This window comes from Oryza glaberrima, chromosome 11 (genome assembly GCF_000147395.1).
Source record: "Oryza glaberrima chromosome 11, OglaRS2, whole genome shotgun sequence".
NCBI classification, from domain to species: Eukaryota; Viridiplantae; Streptophyta; class Magnoliopsida; order Poales; family Poaceae; genus Oryza; species Oryza glaberrima.
This window is the reverse complement of record NC_068336.1, coordinates 22,622,485-22,635,182: the sequence shown is the minus strand read 5'-3', so window position 1 is coordinate 22,635,182 and position 12,698 is coordinate 22,622,485. Positions and strand designations below refer to the sequence as shown.

The following is a 12,698-nucleotide window of genomic DNA, read 5'->3' as shown; positions in this document are numbered from 1 at the left end:
ATGAATTATTAACGAATGATTTTACTTAAAAGAAGCGTGCTAGAGACAACATTTCAAATAGAGCAATTAAAGATAATTTTTCAAGTTATATCATGCTTTTTGGGAAGTAATGAAAGTTGATTTCATGGCGCTATTTAAAGAATTTCATACCGCCGCGAATTTCAAATGTAGACTCCACAAAGATTTATTCATTGATTGATAGTTTTGACTAGATAGTTACAGTTGTGAAATAGTTTCTGCATTTAAAATAAACTGATATCATTTTTATACCTATAATTAGATCATTAATTTTATTGAAAACCTAGTAATCAATCCTTGTATTGGTATGGTAATTTTGTTAAATACATGAAATTCATCTGAATCATTAATACACTTGTTATGATCATATTTGTAGTAGTTTATCAAATATTTGCAGAGAGACTATTACCAATCTTCAAATCAAATATCCATCCACTATTTTTTGTTGGAAAATATATATGATGTGCTGAACAAAAATGCGTCAATTTGAAACGATAAGTCTGACAAAAACTACTACTAGCTAGTTTGGATTTACATCCTGGCATGCTGAAGACTGACGACTTACAGCGACGACTTGGATGATGCATGTTTGGAATTTGGCTTTATTCAAAGTCACAATGTTTAACCAAGTCATTTTCCTGGCCATGAATTTCAATAATGATGGTGGGCCTCAAGCTTTAATTATTCTCAGTGACTGTTTTGCAAAGAAGACGGTCAGCATGCGTGTCTTCCTCTATATGACAATGTGCTACTTGCAGGAGGAGATGTGTTATATGTGTGGCCAAGCTAGGCTGATGGAGTCACAGTACATCAATTTCCACAGGTATTTAAATGCCCGATATAATGACAAAAGTGGACTAGACGATGCTGATCATAAAGAAACGACGACCAGTGACTACCTCGGATGCATATATTTCTTTCGTTCTCACTTGACCATACCTTTCTTCTAAAATAAAGGTCTTGAATTTGCCAACCGTGATGCGAACATCATCTAGCCCCACAACTATCACTTGCTATTTCATCATGATAAGTTGCTAACCGTAACCGTAATGTGAATACATATACATACTGGTTCGATGTTATATATATATAAAACAAGAAATAATCTTATATGGTGAAAGCAGCAAGTTTTCTTGCACGAGATGCGCCACTTTTTCAAAAATATATTAGCAGTCGGAGAAAGAGTTTGGATAAAAAATGGCCATTGGATCGAAAGGGTGCATGTATTGAAAAAACCACAAATATATTAAACATATGGAAATTTTCAGAGGTTTCTATCTCCTCCTAGAACATGATACAAAGAGAAGGAAGAGAAGACTTTTAGTGATTCATATTATAAATATATAGTACAACTTAGCTATATCTATAATTGGCTAAAGCAAGTGATACTTTGTAAACAAATGAACTTATGTCAAAACATTCATAAAAAATAAGCTAAACTAATAGACCATATTCAGAAGTTCTTAAATAGGATCGAAAGTCGCGCAAAGCGTGACTATGTGGCTAGTAAAACAAGATTTGTGTTATATAAACTCTCAACCTGGAACACAGCGGTTCAGAAATTAATCAACTGCAGAAAGCACAAAAGCATCATGTCACAGCAGCATCTTCTTCTTCTTCTTCTGGCTTGCTTCCATTTCCATGGCCTATGCCTTGCATTTTTTGTGTCCGCTCAATTCCACAACGATTCCAGTGCTGATCGCAAGGCCCTCCTCTGCCTCAAGTCCCAGCTCCATGACCCCTCTGAAGCACTAGCCTCATGGGGAAATGAATCTCTTGCAGTATGCAATTGGAAAGGAGTTACTTGTAGCAACAGCAACCCATCTCGGGTTGTGGCATTAGATCTTGAGTCACAGAACATCACAGGCCAAATATTTCCTTGTGTAGCTGGCCTTAGTTTCGTCTCAAGAATTCACATGCCCGGTAACCAACTAAATGGTCAAATTTCTCCTGAAGTTGGGCAGTTAACCCGCCTTAGATATCTCAATCTCAGCTTGAATTCTCTTACTGGTGAGATACCAGCGACTATATCATCATGCTCCCTCCTCGAGATTGTCGACCTATTTAGCAACTCCATCGAAGGTGAGATCCCTCCAAGTCTTGCCCAGTGTTCATTTCTTCAGCAAATTATTCTTAGTAACAACAATATTCATGGAGGCATCCCTCAAGAATTCGGTTTGCTTTCTAACCTTTCTGCCTTATTCATTCCAAACAATAAGCTCACTGGCACCATTCCTGAACTTTTAGGGAGGAACAAATCACTTGTATGGATTAATCTTCAGAATAACAGCCTAAGTGGGGGGATACCCCCATCCTTGTTCAGTAGCACTACCATCTATTACATAGATCTATCATCGAACAGTCTTTCTGGACCTATACCTCCATTCTCCAAAGCATCTACGACACTAGTATGCCTTAGCTTAACTCGAAACCAGCTCTCTGGTGAGATTCCTACCACAAGTGGCAACCTTCTTTCCCTTTCTACGTTGATGCTTTCTGGGAACAACTTAGGAGGAGCCATTCCAGAGAGCATAAGCAAACTTTCTAGTTTGCAAATACTAGACCTAAGTTATAACAATTTATCAGGCATCGTTCCACAAGGACTTTACACAATCTCGAGTCTTACCTATCTAAACTTGGGCGCCAACCGATTTGTTGGGAGAATTCCTACCAACATTGGCTATGCCCTTCCCGGACTCACAAGTATAATACTAGAAGGGAATCAGTTTGAAGGACCAATTCCTTCTTCGTTAGCCAGTGCTTTGAATCTCCAAGAAATATATTTTCGCAGAAACTTTTTCACTGGTGTCATCCCTTCATTGGGATCCCTGTCCGCGCTGACTTATTTAGATGTAGGTGACAATATGCTTGAGGCTGGAGATTGGACTTTCATATCCTCACTAACGAACTGCACCAAACTACAAAATTTGTGGTTGGACAGAAACAATCTCCAAGGAATAATACCACTTTCTATTACCAACCTTTCCAAAAGCCTTAATGTGTTGATCCTAATACAGAACAAATTGACTGGTAGCATACCTTCCGAGATAGAAAAACTCACTGGCCTCAATGTCCTTCAAATGGATAGAAATTTTCTTTCTGGCCAAATTCCTGACACACTAGTAAATCTTCAAAACTTGTCAATCCTAAGCTTGTCCGGCAACAAACTTTCTGGAGAGATCCCACAATCAATTGGAAAATTAGAGCAGCTTACTAAACTTTATCTTCAGGAAAATGATTTAACAGGGCAAATACCTTCTAGTTTAGCTAGATGCACATATTTGACAAAACTAAACCTTTCTAGAAATTACCTCACTGGAAGCATTCCATCAGAACTATTTTCCATTTCGACACTTTCAGAAGGCTTAGACATATCCTATAATCAACTAACCGGACACATACCACTGCAGATTGGTAGGTTGATTAATCTTAATTCGCTTAATATCTCACACAACCAATTATCTGGTGAGATCCCCTCCTCTCTTGGGCAGTGCCTTCTGTTGGAATCAGTTCACCTAGAGGCAAATTTTCTACAAGGAAGCATCCCAGCATCTCTTAACAACTTAAGAGGTATCAGCGAGATGGATCTGTCACAGAACAACTTGTCTGGTGAAATCCCAACATATTTTGAGTCTTTTGGTTCCTTACACACTCTCAATCTCTCCTTCAATAACCTTGAGGGACCTGTCCCTAAAGGAGGTGTGTTTGCAAATTCAAACGATGTGTTTTTGCAAGGAAATAAAAAGTTGTGTGGAGGTTCTGCAATGCTACATTTAGCACTTTGCAAGGATATGTCATCCAAACGGAACAAGACACCTTATATTCTTGGTTTAGTGATTCCAGTCACTACCATTGTTATAGTCACCTCAGTATGTGTTGCCATCATTCTTATGAGGAAGAGAACTGAGCCTAAGAGAATCATCGTCAACCATTCGTTCAGGCATTTTGATAAATTATCATACAATGATCTATACAAAGCAACAGATGGTTTCTCTTCAACAAGTCTTGTTGGCTCGGGAACATTTGGATTAGTATATAAAGGTCAGTTGAAGTTTGAAGCACGCAATGTTGCAATTAAAGTATTTAGACTTGATAAAAAAGGAGCACCAACCAACTTTTTTGCTGAATGTGAAGCACTGAAAAACATTCGCCACCGGAATCTTATAAGAGTGATTAGCCTATGCTCAACCTTTGATCCATCAGGAAATGAATTCAAAGCACTTATTCTTGAGTTTAGGACTAATGGGAACCTCGAAAGCTGGATCCATCCAAAAAAAATCATTCAAAGCCCACAAAAACGTTTGGGTTTGGGTTCAAGAATTGGAATAGCTGTAGACATTGCAGTTGCATTAGACTATCTTCATAATCGGTGCACTCCTCCTTTGGTTCATTGTGATCTGAAACCAAGCAATGTCCTTTTGGATGATGAAATGGTTGCATGTCTTAGTGACTTTGGACTTGCAAAGTTTCTTCACAACAACTTTATAAGCCTGAATAATTCATCAAGTACTGCTGGACTGAGAGGATCAATCGGATATATTGCACCAGGTAAGGACTTTATTTCAATTATTTTTGTTCGTTTGTACTCGATATTATCTGTCACGGAGGTGATGGGTAATTCCACTCCATCGAATCAGGTATCATTTTTTGACTAACAAACATTTTATTAAGTAACTTGCTCAATCTTGATTGCAGAGTATGGCTTGGGGTGCAAGGTCTCAACCGAGGGTGATGTATACAGTTATGGAATTATTGTTCTAGAAATGATCACAGGAAAGCGCCCAACTGATGAAATGTTTCAGGATGGAGTTGACCTTCGCAGCTTTGTGGAGTCGGCATTTCCAGATCAAATCAGTGACATTTTAGAACCTACTATCACCGAATATCACGAAGGTGAAGACCCAAATCATGTTGTGCCTGAAATACTAACATGTGCCATACAACTGGCTAAGCTTGGGCTAATGTGCACAGAGACATCACCAAAAGATCGACCAACAATGGATGATGTTTACTATCAGATCATTTCCATCAAAGAAAAATATTATGCACTGATCAACTGAGGAAATGGATGGATATATACTACTGAAGTCCACCTGCTGAAAGCTAGTAAAATAGTGTTGGTACTCATCTTTCCAGTTGTAGTAGTGAAGATTATCCTCTTTATGAACCCAAATAAAATTATGATTACGAATTTGTAGTTACACTTGTACACGCTACAGTTTTAAAATGGGGCAATAATGCAGCCATTACGGTTCTCACATGCTGTGATGCAGTTTATTCCAAATGCATTGATCACAAAATTGATGGGCCATGCAACAATTGCATAGGAGTGATTTTCTATGGAACGATACAGAATATAATATTAATAATTATGTGTACTATGAATTATTGTACTATTATAGCTAAATTAAGGTATGTCACAGAGCATATTAAGAGGGACAGAAACTTTATGCAATAAACAGTGATGATGAAACAAAAGCAGAGAACTTTAAGTACATCCGAATTCATTGAGATCTTGGACCAACAATTCACGAGTTAATTTGTTTCTTGTAAGCCCGGTATATATGATCATACCGCCTGGACATCCAATTAGGTTCCCAGCCCATGTAGTGCTGAAACTGCAATTGGCAAACACACCTAGCTCGTAAACTCAGGGCAACAGTTTGATAGCCAAATTAAATCGAAGTGAGTGCAGAAATAGGGGAGATGGGTGGCAGTTTTGATATGATATCTGGGGCTCAATTTTCCCCAATTTTTTTCTGCGTCGATCTGAATTTCTGGGGTACAGACTCTAATTTTCATTCCCCAATCAGTTTGATTGCTCGAGCAGTCACACGCTCACATAAGCAACGAAGGCAGTAGTCTGAAGATACAGTTACCTGCAGCTGCAGGCGGCTGCAGCATCTAGGCGTGGCTACGAGGAGTTCAGCTCCGAACTCGAATGGCTAGCGCCGAGGCAGGATCGCGCTCCTCTGACTTTAAGTCAGAGCGACGTGGGTCACTAACGTGTGAGCCCAACCTTTGTAGGTCCCACATGTCAGTGACAATGTCCTTTTAACTTTACGTTAGAGGAGACTCATCCGCCGCGGCAGCTGCTCTGCAGGCGTAAACAGCCATTGGCTGTGGATGGCGGTTGATCATCCGGTGGTTGGCTACTTGGTTTCGCATTAGCTGATTAGCATGGGGTGTGCCTCTTTTATAATAGTATAGTAATTTACGTTGTGACAGAGTTAATTTATTGTAAATTAATAAATAATTAATTAATTCACGTTTGAACAGTTTCAGAGGTAGCGTGAAGCAATATATAACTAATGTCATTGACTGGATACTGGACATAATCATGCCCTTCATGTTCAAGGGTAACCAAGCTCTATTTATAATTCAAGGATCACCTTGGATTAGTTTGGATTGGTTTGGATTTTAGTTGAATCCATTTTTGGCGTTTTCCATTCAGGAAAGGATAAGGAATATATCTGACTATCCAAAAACAAGACATGAGAGAAGAGAGATGCAAACCATTCCATCCATCAAAGTTGGTAGTAAACATAGGTATGTGAAGCATTGGGAGTATTAGATATAGATGGTCACTTTGGTGCCGTTTTCGCAAGACCTTTTGGTGTTGCACACAAAAGGGACGAAGCTGAAACTAGAAATGCGATACCTGACTTTAGCCATAGAAGTGCAAGCATGCTCTTCCACCATTAACGTGGTTGAATACTGGCGGTTAAGACGTTTTACTATCCTGCCCTTTGATGCCCATGTATCCTGCTAGCATCAGAAATCTTGCAGTGACCGACGACTCCAGCTAAGTACTTTTTCGATTTGGAGGAGATTGAACAGGTTTGGATGGGATTAAGGAGGAATAATTCCACACCAGACTAGAGTAGGAAATAAATCCCCTCTGAACAAGGCCTAAGGTGGTCCTCAAATGCCAGGTAATTTTTGATGTAGAGGCTTCTCACTAGTCGGCTGGTGGATTCTATCGGAGTAGCAGAGGGCAAGCGCGGTTGGATGTGGAGGACACATGCATGCGAATGATCATGAATTAATTATTAGGTGCACTACCTTCAAAATTGAAACATAATTAGTTGTACTACTTTTTTATCAACCAAATATGTAAAGGAAAGCTGAAGGTCTTTGTACAATTGGCTATGTCAGTAAGCAAAATTGTCCATTTCACAAATATTAGCATGTGGGTATGCTAGCTAGTGATCATGCCCCTTTGTCCAAAAAAATAAGGAGAACGTTAACGACGAATTAATCACTTATGCATTCACCGGTCAAAATTTCATTAAATGGTTGGGGCAATTTGGAGCAATTATTAAGTTCATCCACTATAAATGTAGAATCAGTCTCCTTCATCTATAAAAACAACCAAGCTCATTATTTTCAGTCATTCAGTCGAGAAAGCTAGCTGCCAATAAGAACATGTACGCGACCAGAAAGAAAATAATGCATGCGGTGATCCCATTTGTCCATGTTGGAAACAAAGAAACATATATAGGCATGTGAAGCATCAGGAATGCTCGAAATAGATAGCCATCTTGCTACAGCTCATTAATGATCTGCTGCACAGGTGTTTAAGCTCGGGTAGTCACATACTCACAAAAGCAGCTAGCGAAGGCTGCAGTGTGAAGCTGCAGTTACCTGCAGGGAGCGGCTGCATTAAGATGACATGCCCGCAAGGACAAGCATGTAGCGAAGCAAATGTGCGCGGAATGATACCGCACCAGTGGCTTCCACTCAGCTTTGCAAGGCATCTCGTTGTTGCGTGCTGCCCTACTTGCCTGCGCATCCATAGCTATCGGTGGTGGCACTTGATCCGCGGTGCTTGGCTTCACCTTCACGCTGAGCTCGCCACTGGAGGCGAGCAAGGATAGGTGGGGTGGCTGGAGCGAGATAAGGGCTAGAGCCTCGCAGTCGGAGATGAGAAATTTTCCAGACCTTAAAAATTGGGTATATAATTTTTGAGCAGTTCTCCAATCCTTGAAAAAGGTGGTACCATGTACCACCATCTCCAACCATGTACAAAACCTGAACCGTCTATCTAGAAAGATCTGACGGTTGGAAAATTTTTGTACCTCCTCTCAACGGGTCTTACTCCACCAGGTATTCTTAGATTGAGGGGCAAAGATATATTTTTGCGTGGCTGATATGTTCATCACCATGTCGTCGTCCTTCCTCTAAGGCTTCCGAGCCACATCCTACCACAGCGGCCACAAGGGCACTGTCCAGCCGCCCTTCCGCCAAGATGTCGCCCTTCCACCGAGATGTTGCCCTGTTGCTGCCCTTTCGCCATGTCGCATTGCAGCCGCTAGGCAGTCACCTTGCCGCCGACCCGCAATTCGACCGCCAGGCCACCGTCCAGCTGTCGCCCTGCCACCAACCCACAGTTTGACCGCCGAGGCTCCATCCAAGCCGATGCCCTTTCTTTGAGATGCCACCCTTCCGCCGAGCCACAGTCCAATCGCTGCACCATCGCCCTGCCGCGGACCCATAGTCCGACCGCCGGGCCACCATCCAGCCACACCCCTGCCGTCCAACCGCCGGGCCGCCATTCGGCTAGCGAGAACCCTAGGATGAGTGGATCTGGGTGGATCCGACATGAACACTTTTTATCTTTCCCATCCATTACCCTACGAGATTAAGGGTGGGATTGGTTTGGTAACTGGTTGGAGATGATGGTACCTAGCTAGTACCATGGATGGGAGAACTGCTCATAAATTTTACATTAAACCTTTTGGTACCTTAATTACTTATCATATGTAAGTACAAAATTTTACATTAGAAAATATGTTATCTCCCGTTACCTTCTTGAATGTTAAAATTACCCAACATGGATGGATGCCGTACGTCATTAATAGTAGGCTTTGGCTGAATGCCATCCTATAAATAGGTTTCAATGAAATGACATTATCAACGGAAGTGTCTACATCGAAATGCCCTGTTGTTAGATTTGTGGCTGCCATATGAGCTGCCAACTAAGCAAACAGGACACATTGACTACCTGCAGGCTGCAGCCTCATGTGGTCCTATATATGTGATAGACAACATATATATCTTTAGGATGGTTTAGGGGAACTTTATATGAATTAAACTAGTCCTATAAAAATCTTGACAAGTTCATGTGTCTTAAGTGAGGGCTATGAACATGTTGCTCGCGATTCCGAGAGCTACCGCTAGGATAGCACTAGTTTCATTCGTTGAGTTCAAAAATGTTATTAATTCTACAATGACTAGTTCTGGCCAATGTAGATTTGTTGGCTGGTTCTGGTAGCATGAAGAAATGTCGTTGACTGATTACAGGATATAATCGTACCATGCATCTCCAAGGGTAATCAAGCTGTATATATAATTATGTAGTGGAGAAGACTGCCCATAAGAGAACTATGTACCATAATGGCACAAATTGATAGAGTGCGCAGCCTGGTTCACCATCCGTGGGCCACCCAAATCACATTGGACGGCCTGCACCACCATAGACCCAACTAGAAACACAACTTTAGGTCATGCATCTACATAGCCCTAAAGGCTAGTCTGATGGATAAGTACTACCCCAACTTTTTCAGTCGTGCTCCTACATTATTAATTGCCGGTGTGGGACTAAACTTAACAATCTCCCCCGTTACATTAACCTATGTGACCCTGAAGACTTATTACCTGGCCTCCCCACCCATGCGACCTATGGAAATAGTTCTAGGTTTCAAACTTGGGCTCTGATATCACTTGTTAGAGTGTGTAGCCTGACCCACCATCCGTGAGCCACCCGGATCATATCGAGTCTACTTCACCACAGACCTAACCGGAGCTACAACTTTAGGTTCTGGGCCTACACAACTCAAAGACTAGTCTGATGGATGATGACTGCCCCCACCTTTTAAGTCATGCTCCCCATCATAAATTATTGATGTAATGCTTTTGGTTGGCATCTAAATTTGCCACACCTAACCTTAGGCAAGCCACATTTTTAATAGATATTCCCTCCGTTTCTTTATATAGGGCATAATTATAGGTGTCGGTTTTCTAAAAAAACCGGCACCTTTCCAAACCGAGCCGAGCCGATCCAGCCCGACGACTCATACCGAGCCGAGCCGATCTAGGGACGCCTATATGAGTCAAACTTCTCGTCTTCTCTCGGCCTTATCTCTATCTATCTCTCTCGCCTTCTCTCGCCTCCTTTTCGTCTCTCTCTCTCTCGTCTTCTCTTGCGCGGCGGCAGTCGGGCGGCGACGCCGTCAACGACGACGAGATGGGAGGCGGCGGCGCCCTCCCCTCCGCCAGATCCGGCGGGAGGGGAGGTGGCGGGCGACGGGCTTCAGCGGCGGCGAGATGGGAGGCGGCGGGCTGTGGCGCCCTCCCCTCCGCCGGATCCGGCGGGAGGGGCGGCGGCGCCCTCCCCTCCACCGGATCTGGCCAGAGGGGAGGCGACGAGCGGCGGCACAAGAGGGGCCCGCCGGCGGCCAGCCCCTCTTCCTCCCTCATCTCTGTAGATTTTGTATTAGATGTTTTGATAGATTTTTGTGACGATTTGTGAATGATTATCGATCTGTGATGTCAATTTTGGTGACGATTTGTGGACGATTTGGGGATTTCAATTTGATTTGGGCGCATGGCTACGGTGCTCAGTGAGTTCGGCTCGATTTGAGCCGGCTCTCTTTTTTTTTTGGCTGAGCAAAGCTAAAGGTGCCGGTTTTATAATTGTTATAGGTGCGGTTACCATTATTGGTGCCGACCAATAGGTGCCGGTTGGGAAACCGGCACTTATAGCCGGTTCCAAACCGGCACCAATGACCCTTTTTGTAGTAGTGGAAGCTGCTAGTGCATTCACTTGTTGTGTAGATCGATGCTTAATTATATATCTGTACCCTGCCTCTTGATGAGAACCAATTAAGCTGATCGACTAGCTCCTACCAACCAAGTTGCCTATAAGCTAGAGCACCACTGCCTCATTTGATCCTCAGCACTTACACAAAACAAAAACTCCCATGCATGAAAACCAAATTAAAACGAGAAAATCTCCTGTCTACCCCTGAAAGTTCACCTAATCCCTTCTGTTCCCTTGAATTTTGCTCAATCCTTTACATACCCCTGAATTTTAGTTTGGATCCCTTACATGTCCTTTCCGCTAGTTAACCGTTAGTTGACCGTTAAATTCTTATGAAAAAGTCCATTTTGCCCATTGGCATAAAGAAGCATATAAATTAATAGAGTATATTGTTGGAGCATAGAAATTTGTTATATGAAACTATTATGTTTATGAGATAGTTATGCACCATATTATTTGTGATAAATATACTTTTAGATATGACATAAAAAATTAATACTTATTTATTTTTTTTAGCATATGTGTTCTGATAGTAATAAACAAATCTGTTGTATTACTATGAAAATACATATGCTACATAAAAGAACTTTTTATAACTAATAAATAAGTATTAAATTTTTATATCATATGTAAAAGTAAATTTGTCACAAATAATATGGTGCATCAATGACTCATAAATATAATAGTCTCATCCAATAAATTTTTTCATTCCTACAATGTACTTCATTAATTTATTATGTTTCTTCATAGCAAAGGGCAAAATGGACTTTTTCAAAAGAATTTAACGGTCAACTAACGGTCAACTAGCAGAAAGGGCATGGAAGGGATCTAAACTAAAATTCAGGGGTATGTAAGGGATTGAGCAAAATTAAGGGGTATAAAAGGGATTAGATGAACTTTCATGGGTATATAGGGGATTTTCTCAATTAAAACAATGTAATATGCCAAATATCCACGGCATGAACATATCTAAGCCTGTGAAGCATCAGGAGCCGTTGTCACCACACATCGGTTTGAGGTATTGCATTTGTGAACCGATTTACAAGTAATACATAGCTGAGGCTTGTGAGGTTAACCTGGCCATGAGGATGGACTCTAAAAATATGTCCAGTCGCCTGTTATGCCAACGGAAGAACAAGTACTGACAGCCTAGCGATGCTAATATATCGGATGTATGTATCTCTAGGTCTAATGGATAACTACACATCTAAATGATATACTAATATATTTTCGTTCTTTCGTGGATGCAGCTGCCTAGAATCAAACTCCGAACAAACTTTGACGATGAAGGCTTTAATAATGTGCGGCGGGATCTCTGCCGCTTCATCCACTGCGAGTGTTGTCATAAAGATGGACGGTTCTTTGACCCAAAAGGAAGCCTAGTGATAAGTGATGAGAACAAGTTTCTTCGGGAGTGGAACAACTTGATGCCACAAAATTTGAAATGTGCATTTGAAATGACAATTGTAAAAAATTATATGTAAATATTGACAACATTTTTCACTAATGCAATATATGCATTTATGTAGTTTGACATGTTTGTAACTGACTAATAATATTAATGTATTGATAAATTAATTAATTGTAAAATTATTATAAAAAATTGGTGGGAGATTTTAAATTTTCACGCCAAATTTTCCCAGGCGGCCCCGATATTATCGCAGGCAGACTCCTTCCCTTCTTCGTAGGCGGCCGGCTGGGCTCCCGTTCACCTGTGAAAATGTTCTTCTGAAGTGGAGTTGCCGCCCGGCACTGATTTTCACAGGCGGACCGGCCTTCCGCCTAGGAAGACCGTTTTCAGCCGCTTGTAAAATCGGTAGTATATAGAGAGAACATGTAACATAAACAGAAATAT

At 41.3% G+C, this 12,698-nt stretch overlaps 1 protein-coding gene across 1 annotated transcript; it reads left to right on the top strand.

The window, feature by feature from the left end:
- Window positions 1-1,548: 1,548 nt before the first annotated feature.
- Window positions 1,549-5,359, top strand: LOC127754004 (probable LRR receptor-like serine/threonine-protein kinase At3g47570). Its single transcript, XM_052279457.1, has 2 exons — window positions 1,549-4,566; window positions 4,714-5,359. Exons 1-2 carry the CDS (start codon window positions 1,611-1,613, stop codon window positions 5,076-5,078), a joined length of 3,321 nt encoding a protein of 1,106 aa, XP_052135417.1. The 5' UTR covers window positions 1,549-1,610; the 3' UTR covers window positions 5,079-5,359.
- The last annotated feature ends 7,339 nt before the right edge of the window (window positions 5,360-12,698 follow it).